The following is a 16634-nucleotide window of genomic DNA, read 5'->3' as shown; positions in this document are numbered from 1 at the left end:
AAGGAATGAACACCTCATTTGAATCACACAAAGGACGACTTCACCTAGCAACAACAACATCACTCGATCACTCAAGATCCTACTTGATGAAAGTCATCGCTCTACCCACACTAAGTTTCCAAAGCCTTCCACATAGAGTTCTCAAGTACTTAGACTTCTCTAACTTCTGTATTTTGTAAGATGAACTCTCGCTTTCACTTATAAAAGCCACTTTCAAAATTAGGTTAAGAATATGAAAAGTTAAGTCACAATTGCCAAAGATAATCAATTATTACTTATGATAATAGATTATTCTAGAGCAGTTTCTGAAAAACATTGTTTAACTCTTGACATACTATCTTAACTATTTTAAATAACATACACATATTAAAAAGCGTAAACAACTAAACTTTTAAGTCGTAAATGTATCTCTTGAATCCAAGTTCCATGCATTCATTTAAGTCTTCAACATTTCTCAATGAATCATTATTAAGTCTTCCACATTTCTCCATAAATCATCATCATCAAAACTCATTATTGAAACAAGATGTCCATCTTCTTTTGTCAACAATCTCCCCTTTTTTTATGATGATCAATTTTTTTTAAAAACTTGTGATATGTCCTGTTCTTAATCAACAACTTAAGAGAAAATAGTAGTTAATCAAGGAGAAAAAAAAAATTCTCCCCATTTTAAAACACAATTAATTACAATACATAAACATAAACATATATCTCCCCCCTCAAAGAGGTACAAGTTATCATAAGATATCAACACAAATATATTTTTCCCTTTTTTTTATCATACTAAAAATAATGATTTTAGACAACTCCCCTCAATAAGATAACTTAATAAAATAAAACTCCCTTTTAATTAAGACTTGTATATCTCTCTCTCCTTTTTATGAAAAAAAAAAAATAAGAGTTAAACACCCCCTACATGTAATATTCCTCTTTTCATAAAACCAAACCTTTCAAGAATAAATACTCTCCTTAAATCAAGAAGGATTCTAAAGATTATAGAGGAAAAAAAAATAAGGGTTTAAAAAGGGCAAAGTTATATTAACAAAATGAGCCTTGTACATATTGGGGAAAAGGATACCTAAAACCACCGAAGTGGTTACAGCTTGAAGGGTCGAGTATACTTCAGCCTGATAAGCAAAACATTCATATTACACAAACTTGTCAAAAGTAGATAGGCAATGTGAAGACGAGTGAGGATGTCATGATGTTATGACTAACTAGGGAATAGGTCTAGATGACTTCTGAACAAGGGCAAAGGATACCTCTGCTGAGTAAACTGTAATAAGGATTGAGAACTTGTGCTGAAAGGATGGAGCAGTAAGAAACGAATTAGATTAAGTAAACATAGTTAGTAAAACCTAAAACCAACTAAACATTGCAAACCCTAGGCCCATAGGGTTTGACCCATTAAAGTAGTATAAAAGGCACTATTCATGAGGTAAAGAGACCATGCTATTTTTTACTATTACTGTCATTTATTGCTTTGACACTGACTTGAGCGTCAGAGTGACTTTGCAGGCTCTGCCGCCAGTGGGACCTATCATCGGGGGAGGATACCTCGGCTCCTGGACTTAGGCACTGAAGTGAAGAAGGTGGACATGTGCATTTAAAGGTTCATTGGCTCCTACAACTTGTGTTCGCGAGTATATCTATACTCAGTAGGAACAAGTCCCAACATACTAATTTGCATTTATGAAATATCGAGTTGTTTGCTCATGATCTAAGTTTTTTAAAAACTCACTCAAACGATACAAAAATTAAAAAATATGCGTTGTTCAAGATAATCGATCATCAGTTCAAGATAATCGATTATTGTTTCATACTCAAGAACATAATTTCTTAGCTTTGTTGAGATAATCGATTATCTCAATGGAGATTTTTGGAAAACACTAAAATAAATTATTTCTACCACTTTGGACATATCTAATATTGCCAAATCCCTTTAAGATCATAGAACTTACCCAAATACAAAAAAAAAAGTGCTCCTGGTTTTGAAATTAACTTGCAAAATTGAAAAATTTTGGTCCCGAAAAACTTATCTCGGTCCTTTGAAGTTAGAGACATGTTACGTTATAATAGAATTCTAAACATATCTTCAATTAGGAACATCAAAATGTTTAATTCTACATTTGTTAGAAGTATGTCCTTTTTGCATACAATAGAAACATGTTACACAATTTATATTCCTATAATGAATTGTTCCTTTCTCTAACCATACCCAACGAGTTCTTTCATTTTTATTCTTAGGAGCTCGCTTATTTTTATGAAAATCCTTTCTCTTAAACATTAGTTTTTCAAAACTTTTTTTATTTGTTGCATAATTATATGTGAGATGGTAGTGTCTATGAAAATGGCAAACAATGTTTGTAGCAATAATAATTAAGGTTAAATATATTTTTAGTCTCTAATCTTTTACACAAAATTAAAATTAATTTTTGTCCAAAACTTTAATATATTTTAGTTATGAAACTTAAAAAATAATAGAAATGCTAGTTTGTAACACCTTTTAACCAACATTGTTGGATTAAATGAACTAAATTCATTTATTTTTAATGTTTGAAGACCAATATATATCAAAATTTGGAACAAAAATAAATTTTAATTTTATGTCAAAATTTAAAAAATAAAAACATATTTATTTGTAATAATAATAATGATATGCAACAATAATAAGTTAAAAATAATAATATAATTATTGTTATACTAATATTAAATATATACATATATGCTCACTCTTATTGAATAAAAATTAATTCTTCTAATTATCATTAAAATAAAAAGTATTATTAAATTTATTCAAAACATATTATAGAAAATAACTATAAAAATGTAGATACAAAGTCTAGAAGGTAAAATTATTAATAAGGTAATTTATATTGATAAAGATAAATGAATTTAAAGTTGTGTATACTAAAATAATTCACTTTGTTAATATTGACAAGGAGAGATAGATAATAAATTGTGTATACTAAAACAATTTTCTTTATTAATAATTAGTGAAAATACACAGACATACACATGTGTTCACAATTTTTATGATAATAAAAATAATAAAATTATTATTATTATATTTATTAAAATAAATATAAATAATTTTATAATAATTATTTTTTTTCGTACATAATTATTTATTATAAAAGTTATTTTAATTTTAAAAAATAATTAAATTTTAAAACATGAAATAAAAATCGTTAACTTTAAAAGAAAATATTTAAAACATATATTTAAGGGCAAAATTGAGAAAGAAATATTTACAATAAAATGAAAAATGTTTGGTCGTCTAACTCTTTAATTATTTTCAAAATTACAAAAAGAATACAATACAGGAGAAAAAAAATATAAATATATTCTTATTATTATACCAAATAAAAACTATGCTTAATAAGGTAAAATATCTAAATTAAATAATATTTTATAAATTAAATCAATTAACACGCTTTAGTTTTTAGAAAAAAGAAAATAATAAAAAAAGACTTCCTTATTAGGAAAGTGAGACATGTTATAAACCGAAATTAATTGATTTAGAAAATTAAGAAGTTATGGAGCAATTAAAGTTTTACAAAAGTAAAAATGATACCTTAATTATAAGCATGAAAATATAATTAACTCTTTTATTCACAAAAATCAAATTGTTCACAAACATTTTAATTTTTGAAAGGTAAAACATGGGAAAACATCACTGATTCGTATATATAGGTGTCATGTAATAGCAAATTAATGTTGAAACCATGGAATTGACTTAGGGCAGTGGCTTTTCACAAAGAAAGGAAGAAAAAGGAAATTCTAACACAATGAGTAGTGACAATTCAATTTGTTCCATTCACGAGCGATCATAGCTTCGTCTTCTGCAAAAATCTTAATCGGTGGATCAACTCTTCAATTTGTTTTTGCCACTGTTGATCAACAACCACTTCACCAGAACCCTCAAACCTAACTCCTCTATCCTTTTCTGGGAATCTTGATTTGTTGTATGGCTCAGAGATTGAAGATTTCGTGGGAAATAATTTGAATTGGGTTGATCTGATCGCGCAGAGAGAAAGTGGAGAATAAAGGGCACTATGCAGGCTCGGCAACGCAGTCCGCGAGGGTTTTACACGGCAGAGTATCGGCAGCGTGAGGGGGGTCTGGGGAGAGGACGGAGAGGGGACATTTTCGTAGAGGCGGGACGGCTAGCGGCGGAGTATTTGGTTTCCCAGGGGCTGCTTCCGCCCAACGCGTTGCCGACAAAGTGGCAGAACCAAAAGGCTCCCGTGGAGGGTGGCGGGCGGCAGTCGGCGCTGGCGAGGCTCGGGAGCGTGGATGGGAGGAGGAAATTGGGGTTTGATGAATTTGGGCAGAAGGGGAGGAGGAGAGGGAGCTTCAGCAGGAGCAATGGGATGGATTGGGGGAGGGAGTATAGGAGGAATGGATCTTGGTCTGGACGCGTGCCCAACGATGTTAGGGATGGTGAGGATGATGATTATGAAAGTGGTGGATTTAGTGCTAGACATCAAGATGAGGAGGACCAGCACCATTACCAGCACCAACATCAGCACCAACACGTGAATAGTAGTGACGATGCTTTGGTAAAATCAAATTCGAATGAATTTTCGGCCAGAAGTGAGGATGGTGGTGATTTGAATGGTAAGGATAAGGATAGAGATAAGGAGAAGGTGAGTGTTGAACTGTCGGAGATGAAGCAGAGTGGTGTAGGGAAAGATGTGTGTGATGTGGATACGGGGGTTGGTGTTGGTAATGATTTGGGGGGTGTGAGTGTTGGGGTTAAGGAGGTGAAGGATGGTGGTGCTGGCGATGATGATAGTGAGAGATTGAGGAATGTGTCTGCGCAGTTGAGTGATCAGGAGAATAGTAGCTCTGGTGGGGCTGTTACTGATTTGGTTTCACTTTGCAAGTCTGTGAAGGTGCCCACCAGGACGCGCTCTTCGATCACACGCAAGAATTTGAAAGCTGGGAACAAAGGAGATGGTGCTGGGAGTGCACATGATATTGGGGAGCTTCAAGTAGCTGACTCAGCTGAGGAAGTCTTGGCTGAAAATGAGTCTGTTAAAGGCTCCTCATCGGGTGAGTTACTAGGCGAGAAAAGTTATGATATAGTGCATGTTGATGCGGATGTTGCCGAGGTAGAACCTGTTTGTGTTGCCGAGGATATGAGAGACTTGGATGCTGTGTCTAAAGCTGAGGATGTGAGAGAATTAGATGCTGTGTCTAAAGTCGAGGATGTGAAAGAATTAGGATGTCAGCCTGGTCAGGATAGAAGCTTTATTCAGGATAACAACCAAGAGTCTAGTGGTACACTACCGGGGTATGAAGTTTGCAGTTCCTTGGATGGGGAACAGGGTCAAAAGCGGGTTGCGGAAGATGACGACGATGATGTGAGGGAAGACAACAAGAGACTGAGGGAATGGTTGCCTTCCCTTGTTCCTAAGACTGGGGGTTACTTTTTGCATGGTAATCCAATAGAAGTGAAAGAGAGCCAGGTAGAAGATGGTATTTCACACATTGACAAAGTTACTATGACTTCTGATCAGGGGAGCCTGATGGGTAGCGGTTCTCAGTTCTCAGTAGGTGGAGATAGACCTTTTCTTCAGTGTTCGGACGAGAAGCCTTCGTTGCCGAGTTCGTTTAGAACCTGTGATCTGAATCTCATTGAAGTGTCTGAAGTGAATGAAAGTCATGTTGATCACCCAGTTCTTATTTACCCCCCCGCGGTCTCTGAAGCAAAGAAAGCGGTGCCAATTGACATAGATCTGAGCATGAGTCATGCTAGTGTATCAAACAAATTCAACACTCACGCAGCAAATGGCAAAGAGATTGAAGTAATTGATTTAGAAAATGATTCCATTCAAGAAGAAAAGTCAATTGACAATATGGATAGAAAGTATGAGTTCCTACTTCCTTCCCTTCTTAAGTTTTATGTTAGCTTTCCAACTTCCTATTTTTCACTGCTTCTTTCAGTTACTTAGTGAAAGTACCAGCTAGAGCATGGGCTTTTAAACATCCTTAATCTATCCTACCACTCTATGTAATATGTTGTCTTTGAAATCACAGGACAGAGACTATGTTTCCTGGCCTTGAAGGTTTTTCCAACCATGCTCAAAATGCTGCTGACATACATGATGTTCAGGATGGATATGGGCTTATGATATCAGAGTTGCTTGGGCCAGATTTCACTAACTGTTCTTCAGTACCCGGTGACATAAACTCTGTGCACAACGAAATGGGCCTTCATAATGGAACGGTACAATGCTACCTTCAAATCTAGATATATTTTTTTTTTTATACCAGTCCGTTTAACAGCCTTTGCTGACTTGATGGTTGCTGCATGCCTTTTTGGTCTATAATGAAATGATTCTCTGTCCTGATAAGATATTTATTAATAATCAAATTTGATGACATCCACATAATTCATTCTTTTTGGTTGCAGGGGACACTTGCTGAGGATGATTCAATATATATGTCGCTTGGAGAATTAAGTATGCCAGATTTTTATTAATGGTTTGTTTTCCTATTGGTTAAAAGTACATGTAATTAGTTTAAGTGGATATTTGATGCTGCAGTTATGAGTGGTGATTGGGTAGGTTATTGCACTAATACTTAGTGGACTTTTAAGGTGGTTGAGATATAACTATCTATTAATTTGTTCTATATATTAATAAAGGCATAGCTGTTCTCTTGAACTGTAGAATGTGTGCATGCATTTTTCCTATCATTAATAACACCAAGACACATATATATTGCCAGACACTTCTGTATGTGGGCTCACTTTAAGTTCCTTTTATTTTCTGCATTTTATTAGGAGATGCGAGTGGGGTGATTAGCCCTAATTATTTCCTTCTTCTGTTCTCCTTCTAGCAATCCTGTTTGGATGTGTTCTCCAATCACACATGTTTGATTGTGTACCCTACGCAGCTCACACATTTTTGGTCCTGAATGCTTTGAAGTTTGATTGATTCTACCATTTAGATTGCCTCATCCTTGATCAAGCATCCTACCCAATCTTGTTGCATCTACCTTATCATGTTCTTCTATAACATGTTGGCCCTGTCACTTGATGTTGATGCGTGACACAATCTTTTTCCACAAAAGTTGGGTAGTATGCTTGCAAATTGATTTCTAGATCAGGAAGAAAACTTTGCATGGATTGCAAAGTCTTACACAGGGAGACCTTGACTACCCAATTGAGTTGGGGCATGGATGTAGTAAGGAGGAAAGCCAGTAGGAATTCAAGGATCAAGTGGTGGCAAACAAATGAATTAAAAATGTGAAGGAACTTTCAATGAAGAGTTCTTGGGAAGGCCAAAGGAAGTGCTAAATATATTTCTTTTTTCAAATATCCAAAAGAGTATTTATTTAATAGAAAAGGAATACTAATAGGGACTTTACTTTGATAGAAAAAACTAAGGTAGCACTGCCTCCCTACTATTGCTTTGTAGATTTTAATTCCATTAAAACTAAGGTAGCACTGCCTCCCTACAATTGCTTTGTAGATTTTAATTCCATTTATTGACTCAATAAAGAGCTATCACAAATGAAATAATCCTTCAGGTTTTTTATGAAAATATGTGGGACAAATGGCTAAAGGGATTAGGAAGGTAGTAACGGATTGATGATGAATCAAGAGGTTGGGGCCCTAAGAGTAAATAATCCAGTTGAAGAAATGCAAGTCTGAAAAATAAAGTTAAGGTTAAAATCGAAAGTCATATGGTGTGGATTCATGTAAGAATGTTGAAAATCGGGAGGAATAGGTATGTAGTTGCTAAGAATGAAGCCAAGAAGGTGGTGAATGAGTTGACCACTTCAACTTTTGATTGGTACTTAAGATGATGAATGAACCGTTTACAACTTAAAATTAGGGAAATGAAGTGGAATGAGTTAAGAATGAAGTTGAAGTCTTGATAACAAAATAATGTCAGCAGGATGAAAATCACTTCAACAAGCTTTGTAATGAAGATAATTTTTTTATTCACATTCAAATGGCTATTAACAATGGATGAGGACCAAATTTATGCCTTTTATCTTATAATTTGGCAGCATGAGGTTAACAATGCACTGAAGGGGATGGTAAGTAATAAAGTTGTTGGTATGTGTTGGAAGTCTCACATCAATTAGAAATAAAATCAATTTAGAATATATAAGTTGGTGCAAACCTTACCTTACAAGCCAATTTTGTGGGGTTCAGTTAGACTTAAAGTTCACTTCTTAACATGGTATCAGAGTCATTATTTAAAGCTTATCCTAGCAGTGAGATTTGTGTTTGTTGGGCATATAGTTTCACCCTCTATCGGGCTGCCATAGGACCATACATTAATGTCTAGTTTCATGCATGATATATATATATATATATATATATATATATATATATATATATATATACTTTTGCATGAGGGGGTGTGTTGGAAGTCTCACATCGACTAGAGATAAAACCAATTTAAAGTATATAAGTGAGTGAAAACCTCATCTTACAAGTCAGTTTTGTAAGTTGAGTTAGGCTTAAAGTTCACTTCTTAACAGTGTGGATAACATAATCATTGAGGTGTAGAAGGGTCTTCGTATGGAAAGTATTAGTTGGCTTAGGAAGTTGTTTAACAAGATTACAAAGGCTAAGAAAATGTTGTAAAGTAAGGTGCTTGGATCCCAATTTATGAAAAAGCGAGATTTACATTGTAGGGGGCAATTAGAGAAGACTTTAGTTAAAAAGACAGAAATTTCAAAAAAATGTCTTATAATTAAGGACTGAGACGAAATAATGTTAAAACTCAAGTTGGCATGAATGTCAAAGAATTTTACTTCTCAAAGGTTGGGGTTTTATTCTCCTTATAGATATGATTTTGTAAATAGGAAAATATTGTATAGCTTTATTTTAGGGTTTACATTTTATTTTTCTTTCCTTTTCTTATTTTTATCATTATTATTCCTTATTAATAGAGAACCATGTATGTGATCCTAGCACAAAATTCTTGTAAACCTGTTATGTGGAATCAGAAGATGAAGGTTTAATTCTCTCTTCATGGTGAACAGCACCTTAGAAGCAAAGAGGGATGTTACAGCAAAGAAGAGTTTGTGTTGTGTTAGCATAGAAAGTTTGATGAACAATTTCTCACGAAGTGAAAAAGGATTAAACCTCAGTAAACAAATATACTCTAGCATTATTTGTTCACAAAATTTTAACAGCCATCCCAAATTAGTTGAGTCTCGTATTTTTTTTTTTAAATATAAAAGAAAACATCAGAATGATTTTTCATTAAAAAAACTTAAGCATAATGAGAAACATCATCAATGAATGTCATGACATAGAAAAATCGTGAAGTTTTTTATTGATGTTCATGTTTGCGATCCTACTTGGTATAGAGTTGATGCTTAGTTGAATATAGCCTACTATGGATTATCTCCAGCTACTCCCCATGTTTTGTCGATATAAAAATAGTTGAGTTAAGGAGGAAGGGTAAATCTTATACACTTATTGTCAACGCTTTTATGTGGTTATTCAAAACTGTACTAAGGCTAGATTAAGGTTGCTGGAGCCAAAAGCTCATTTTGCTGTTAGGTGTCAGCTGTCACTGATCATATGATACCAAAGCTTAACCATTATATTTATGGAGTTTCCTGGATTTTCCTCACCTTGTGAAATCTCTCCTTTTCACCTGTACATGCTACTGTATATCTTGATACAGATTCATCAATTCCTGCTTCTGCCATTTTTCTGAACGGGGTAACCATGTAGGGATAGTTGCTCGTGGCTATTTTGGTAATAATCAAATCTGTCTCAGGTTTGGTCACACTGATTACTGTTGGTTTCTGCTAAATAGAAAACTGCCACAAATTCCAATATTTTCATTTTTGTTTTGATAATTGAGTTGCTCCTCCGTTTGAACTAGTTAACTCTGGTATCGGCAATCCTAATTGAGCTGCTTCTACAGTATGTAGATGACATGGTATATGGTCCAATAGTAAATCTAAGATAAGATTTGATACCATCTTAAATTGAGTTTAACTCATTCCTACCAAATTGGTTTGTAAAAGGAGGGGCCTGCCTAACCTTTATAAGCTCTTATCAGACAGTACTTTTAGTCAATGTACTTTGATTTTTTTTTTTTTAATATTGGAATTATAGTATTGTGATATTTATTGATGATTATTCTTGTCCCACTAGGTTATCATAATCATAATGAAAATATTTGATAGGCTTTCCTTTTGTACTTTCACAATCAAATTTCTACCTTGATATATCATCTTTGTTTTGATATGGTCATGAATAATTTTCTGCTTTGTTTACACACCATTGCATCATCATCACCCTGGGGTTTCCATATCTGATCATTGCAAAAAGGAAAAGTCTATCAAAAGACAAAACACAAATAGAAAGGTAAGCTAGAGTAAAATATTTTAACATGTTATCGAGCAAACAAATTATAAAACAGGTCATAATCAAACTAAGCAGTAAGCACCCAAATCATGTGAAACAAACAATTACAAGACTTGTCGACTCAATATCCGGATCATACTCTTGATATAGAATTTTAAAGGAAGTATGCGTTGTGTTGGCTTCTAAACTCTGCAGAGTCTAGACGCTAGGGGTTATCACCCAACCACACACAAGGTTAATCCTATAATGTCTTGTGCCCAATATGTCTCAAGGCTAGGACCTCCTGCCACTCTCACCACATAAGTCGTCCTGCTCTATGTGAGCGTGAGTGATTATTAGAGTTCAGAATACTTTCTTTTATCTAGACATCTCCTATATCAAGGTATACACTAACCACCATCACCAAGAGTTTCCCTTGAAACTCTTGTACCAACAAAATCTACATGCCACCTCAAGCATCCCATCCTCATACCAAAACACCACCAACCAACAAATCCATGAATAATTTCATACCAAGCATGCCAATTTTAGTTCATAGGAATCAAATAACCATGCATATTCAAGATATATAGTCAATCATAGATAAATCAAAGAATTAAAAATCAAACTTGCAACGTTCTCGCTTAGGCTAGGAGCCTTGCCCAAGCGACAACGACTGTCTCGCTTAAGCTAGGCATCCTCGCCTGAGCGAGACCTGCAACAGTGGTATAGTGAGCACTCTGCGAATTCTCGCCTAAGCGGGGTCTTCTTACCTGGGCGAGATCGCTCTTCGCCCAAAACTAAAGTCCCTCGCCTAAGCTACTATCCAACAAAAACACACAGGTTTTCCTCGATTTCTCGCTTAGGCGAGCCTCTCTCGCCTGAGCGAGATGGTTCGTCGCTCAAATCTCTGAGCGAGAGCTCGAGCAGAAAACCAGGACGAGGTTATGCTATTCTCACCTAGGCGAGACGAGCTCGCTTGGGCGAGAATATCAGATCTCGCCACTGTTCCACGCATGCAAAACCAGAGACTCATCCAAAACATCACACAAAGCATTTTCATACCATCATAAGCACCACACAATCATCAAAAACACAAATCAGAACTAAAAACAAGTAGAATAAATTAAAAACTCGAAACCCTAGCTCCCCTTACCTTTTTGGATTGTAAGCTACGAATAGGATGTTTAGTAGAGGAGCAACAGTAACCAAGTAGCTTAGGAAGCTGAAAACAGAAGTATAGAGGGACAAAAATGAGACCAAGGTCAAGACTTAGGTGAAACCAAAGCTTATGAGCTAAAAGACGAAGTGAAACAGAGACTGATAGGATTATTTACTTGGAGGGAACTCGTAACTTAGCCCGTAGAGAATGCTTGCTCAAAACCCTAGCAGAGCACTTTGGTGGAGAAAAGGGAGGGAGAAAGAGAGAGCTGATTTCTAGAAATGAGACAGAATGAAAGGGGTTAGGAAGAGGTATTGGGTCCCCTAATGGGTTGGCCTTGGGCCCACGAAAAGGCCAAGCCCAAATCACTTATTGAGCTGAAAAATGGGACTTACAATCTCCCCAACAACAAAATTTTCGACCTCGAAAATTATGACAAGACTGATGTCTTTTCCCTTGAGCTCTTTAACTTGGCGATCCTCTATATCCACTGGTTGTACCTCCACTGTGAGATCCTCCCTGACTTGCACATTCTTAGCCTTCAACACATGTGACGGGTCAAACACATACTTTCTTAATTGAGAGACGTGGAAAACCGGATGGAGATTAGCTAACTGAGCTAGTCCAACTTCGACATAGGGCAGGGACACTTCATTAATGTTCTTTTGAGATTTTGTGGTGGGTGATGCAGTTCTCATTGTGGGTTACTTCGTTGCTAACCCCCTTTGGTTTTACTAAATCAGATTACCCTTTTTCTACATTCATCTGTATCTCTCTTCCCTTTGTGGGTTTGGCTGCACCGTGCATGTGTTTGTTCTTGACCTTGAACGGGACAAACTTTGTGCCAAGGCTCACAAATTTATGTTCTAAGCGTACTCTTTTCTTCAAAAAGGGTATTGATGTTCTTGCAAACTGCTACCTAATCGATGCAAATGCAACCTCCTTCAAAAGTTCTGCTGAGCATTCCCTTTGTATGGGGCTCCTCATGTTTCCTTGACTGGTTCTTCTTCAGAGTTCAGGTTTTAATTGTTGTTGCTCACATCCTAATCCTATTGCCCGACCTCTTAAAGCACCTGTTTTCTCTCTTTATCCAATTCTGTTACCTTGCACAATCCCATCTATGGTAACTAGTTTTTCTGTTTCTTATTGCAATGTTATTTGTTCCACTCCTGGTCTGAATTGCATGGATGATTTTGAGTCACCGTTTCTATCTTCACCCTACTATACTTTGGGCAGTTCTTTTCATCCTGTCTCTATACCAAAGATTGCTTAGAAGTCTTTGTGCCATTGTGCGTTGCAAGAACAATGGTGGATTGGACAGGATGATTGCTTTGTGTTCTACTGGCACTTGGTGGCTGGTTGTTTGATCTTTTTCCAAAGATACGTTTGGCTGTTTGTGTGCATACACAAGTAAAGTTGGCCAAGTGGCCAGATTGGTTTTCTCAAAGTATGGTTTGGTTGCTTATTGCTAGACAAAGATGTGGGGTTTGGATAAGATGATACCTTCTGACCAGGTAAAATTTCTTCTGTCTACGTCTTTCTCTTCATGGCTGCCGTCTGCTTTCACAATTTGTTAGAAATTGCTATAGAGGTTTATATGAAGAAACATCATAAGAAGTTTGGATTGGTCTGCCGACTGCCTAATGCTCCTTGTATATTGTGGCAGGGCAGCATTTTAGCCATTATTGGGTAGATATAACATTATTATTCAGGAGTTTGAGATGATTTATAGTAGTGACCACCAAGATCTATTTGGTGGTCTATGTGGGTGATGTTGCAATGTTATTGCAGATTGTGATACAGAAAATATGCGCCAACTCGAAAGCATACTTTCTTTCATGATTCTGGGTAGATATATTGTTGCATTCTCGTGCAGAAAATATGGACTAGATGTACTTGAGGATACTGAAATAACAAACTTACTATCTGTTTATACACCTGTGATCTAAATGTCATGTTTCTATCTAACAAGGGGGAGTCATTGCTAGAAACTAGGTGGCGTTTGAGCTAGTTCACTATCATGTGACCAGATATCTCGTTTATTGTGAACATGATATATCTTTTTCATCAGGCACCGTGTGACAGTCACTGGGATGATGTGATTCTCAGTAAAACTACAAGGAGAAGGATTTCTATATATTTTCCATATCTCCATGACATTTAGGGTACTTCGTAGGTAATCTTGTATATTAGAAAAGTATCAATTGCATTGGCAACATGTGATCTCTGTTGTCTAAAACTATTGATATATGACAAACTGACAATCAAGTAACCCCTGCACGCATCTATGCAAGGTAAACTATTTTCCCTGCACGGACCAACCAAACAAATAGAGCTAGGTTGCCTTTTCATGAAATAGATATTGTCTCAGTAATTGTTTATTTTTGGTCATTTAAATGACTAACAAAATATCTTACTAGTCATTTAGTGATCCTTGGATTATCTACGTTAATAACAAACAAGTGCGATGCATATGACTTACATGTGCCGTGCATATGCTTTATATGTGCAAACTTGAGAGAAAACTCAAGATGGTAACCATCTATAAAATCATTTTGTTTTCCTAAATATTCATATATATATATATATATTTAAGTGAGGCGTTTGTTTGGCAAAATAATGAAGGTTTTCATGTATATACTTGTAATTGTAACAAGCTTGCAGCATAGCAAGCTTTAGTTTACTGAGGATTTTCTTGTTTACCTTCTCTGTCCTAAAACTTCAACAGTTATATTGGGAAGGATTTTTAGACTAGTTTAACAAGTGAATCTCATAGGAACAGTTATATTGGGGTGTATGAGAGTGCATTAACAGTTAAAACATTGCTTGCATAGACATGAGCCTGAAGCGCTGAACATATGAATCATGGATTGTTACTTGAAGCATGGTCAGATGAAGAATTGAAACATAATTGATTATTGAGAGCTTAATGTGGTGCTGTTATTAAATTGTAGAATTCATAAAACAACAATATAAAAATATTGGTGTGCAGATTTCACATATGCAATGTACTTAATTTGATTGCTGTTTGTGTAGGTTTTTTTCGGCCATGGGAGCAACCTCCATCACAGGATTATCAGAAGCACTTTTGATCTCTCTGGTCATTCAGTCCTTTCAGGAGACATTTATGTAGTGGTATGTTTTGTACTAGTCAACCATGGTTCTCTGTTAGTCACCAGCTTTATACAAAAATGAAATGCTGCTTTGTTTTTCTTTTTTCATTATTATAATTTGTCTCCTGTTTGGAATTATGTACTATGTAAGCTGAATTCTATATTGCCCTAATGTTCTACTATCTCTTTTTAATGCCTCTGCCATTACAAGGTTATTAGAGGAGAATTGTGTCTGATGATGCAAAATTGTAAAATATTCCATTGTAACACATTTGCCCAAGTATCTGGCCATTATTTAATACAATGGCTTTGAATTGAAATTCTTGCTGGGTTACTTATTAAAATTAATTTATGCATTAGATTTTATTTTATGCTATGTTTTCACTTAATTTATGAATAACTTTAGGTCTACTGGTTTATTTTAGTGGATTGCAGTCTTTATCGTGAAGTATTTTCATGCTATCTTGTTTTTGTAAAAGACTTGTAAGTTTAATTTATTTTTCTCTTCTAATAAGTTATTGGAAAGTTTATAAGGTCACTGTCTTTTAAAAGTATTTATTCACACTGGTATTTTTTTTTTATGGACATGACATGAAAGGATGAGAATACAATAAGGACCTGTAGTGGGCCATTTCTTCTGTACCACCGTAATTTCAACTTGCACTTCCATATATATATATATATATATTGTATTATGTATTTTACATTTCAAAATATAAAATAAAAAAATGTATTTCAGAAATATAAATAAATAATTGTACATTTCGAAATACAATGTCTCATTGTGCTTTAAATTACAAAAAATTATATTTTGGATTCTGAATACAAAATAAAAATATATCTGAATTATACATTTTAGAATGTAAATTTTACATTTCGAGATTATATATATTTATTTATTTTTGGAGATATAAGAAGAAATTTATGGAGGTATAACCATATAATGGAATATATAGAGGTGTAAAAGATAACCATAAAATATGAATTATACTTAAATGATAGTTTTTTAAAATAGTACTTCTTAATTTAATTTTCTGACAAACTATGAAAGTTAAAATTTTAAATTAATTATACAACATTAGCATTATAATTTATAATTTATAATTTTTTTAATGTTTTATTTTGTTGAAGTGAAATGGGATAGATGAGTGAAAGTATAAATAGATTGGTTTGTCTGGTGAAAATTATTTTTAAATAGATACAGAGTCATTTGGTTAAATTTAAAATAACTATTTGTTAAAATATTATTTATGATTTGCTTTTTAAAAGAAAAGAAAAAACGGTTTATTTAAAAAAAATAGACAAACAAAAGCAAAAAATAAAAATCTACTTATTTTATGAAAAACTTTTAAATTAAACAAACAGATTCACTTGACCATTATATGTACAATATATACATTCTCCTCTTGGCCATGCAAAAATTATTTTGTTCTTAAGCAGATTTAATAATATTTAGAATAATATTCATGTGACTAATATTAAAAATTATTTTCACAAAAAATGATTGGTGAACATTTTTCATTCTTTGGAGTTCTTTAATTTTTTAGTTAAAAATAAATTAAGGTGAAAATTGAAAGTCATTTTAATTACTACGTGAATATAACATTTCCAACTTGTACAAATAATATAATTTTATTCATAAGGTAAAATGCTATCATTTTTTCTTCTTGTAGAATTTTATTTTATTTTATCCATTTATTGATGGCATACTGATCATGTAAGATAATAAATTTATTTATTTTTAATTCTTTTTGATATTTCTATATTACACAATCCTTTTCACTTTTCACTTTTATACTATTTATAATATTTATTATTCCCACAGTGTATATATAATAAATAATATGTGTGTTTTTTTTTTTAATTTTAATCGTCTTTCGCGGTTATTTTTATACTATATTGCTTAATTTAACTATTATATCATTTATGATATTTATTTATTTTATTATTCAAACATTATACTTCAAGTTATTGATATTCATAGATGAAAAATTTATTTTATTGCTATTTTCAATAC

At 34.0% G+C, this 16634-nt stretch overlaps 1 protein-coding gene across 2 annotated transcripts; it reads left to right on the top strand.

The window, feature by feature from the left end:
- Positions 1–3772: 3772 nt before the first annotated feature.
- On the top strand, positions 3773–14937 carry LOC114173197 (uncharacterized protein At4g26450). 2 transcript variants are annotated; one of them, XM_028057457.2, is made up of 4 exons: positions 3773–5878; positions 6049–6238; positions 6425–6473; positions 14541–14937. In XM_028057457.2, the coding sequence occupies exons 1-4, from the start codon at positions 4059–4061 to the stop codon at positions 14594–14596; spliced, it is 2115 nt and encodes a 704-aa protein (XP_027913258.2). In that variant the 5' UTR covers positions 3773–4058; the 3' UTR covers positions 14597–14937. The 2 variants fall into 2 exon arrangements, with proteins under 2 accessions (XP_027913258.2, XP_027913263.2); XM_028057462.2 differs by having other exon boundaries at positions 6425–6495.
- Positions 14938–16634: the final 1697 nt, after the last annotated feature.

Source organism: Vigna unguiculata, chromosome 1, assembly GCF_037176805.1.
Source record: "Vigna unguiculata cultivar grain cowpea cultivar isolate G323 ecotype 2 chromosome 1, ASM3717680v1, whole genome shotgun sequence".
NCBI classification, from domain to species: Eukaryota; Viridiplantae; Streptophyta; class Magnoliopsida; order Fabales; family Fabaceae; genus Vigna; species Vigna unguiculata.
The sequence above is the reverse complement of the archived record's forward strand: the minus strand, read 5'-3'. Positions and strand labels throughout refer to the sequence as shown.

Coding starts and splice junctions, on each gene's coding strand:
- LOC114173197 (XM_028057457.2), top strand. CDS start 4,059: ATGCAGGCTCGGCAACGCAGTCCGCGAGGGTTTTACACGGCAGAGTAT. Junction 5,879..6,048: donor ATTGACAATATGGATAGAAA/GTATGAGTTCCT, acceptor TTGAAATCACAG/GACAGAGACTATGTTTCCTG. Junction 6,239..6,424: donor TGGGCCTTCATAATGGAACG/GTACAATGCTAC, acceptor TTTTGGTTGCAG/GGGACACTTGCTGAGGATGA.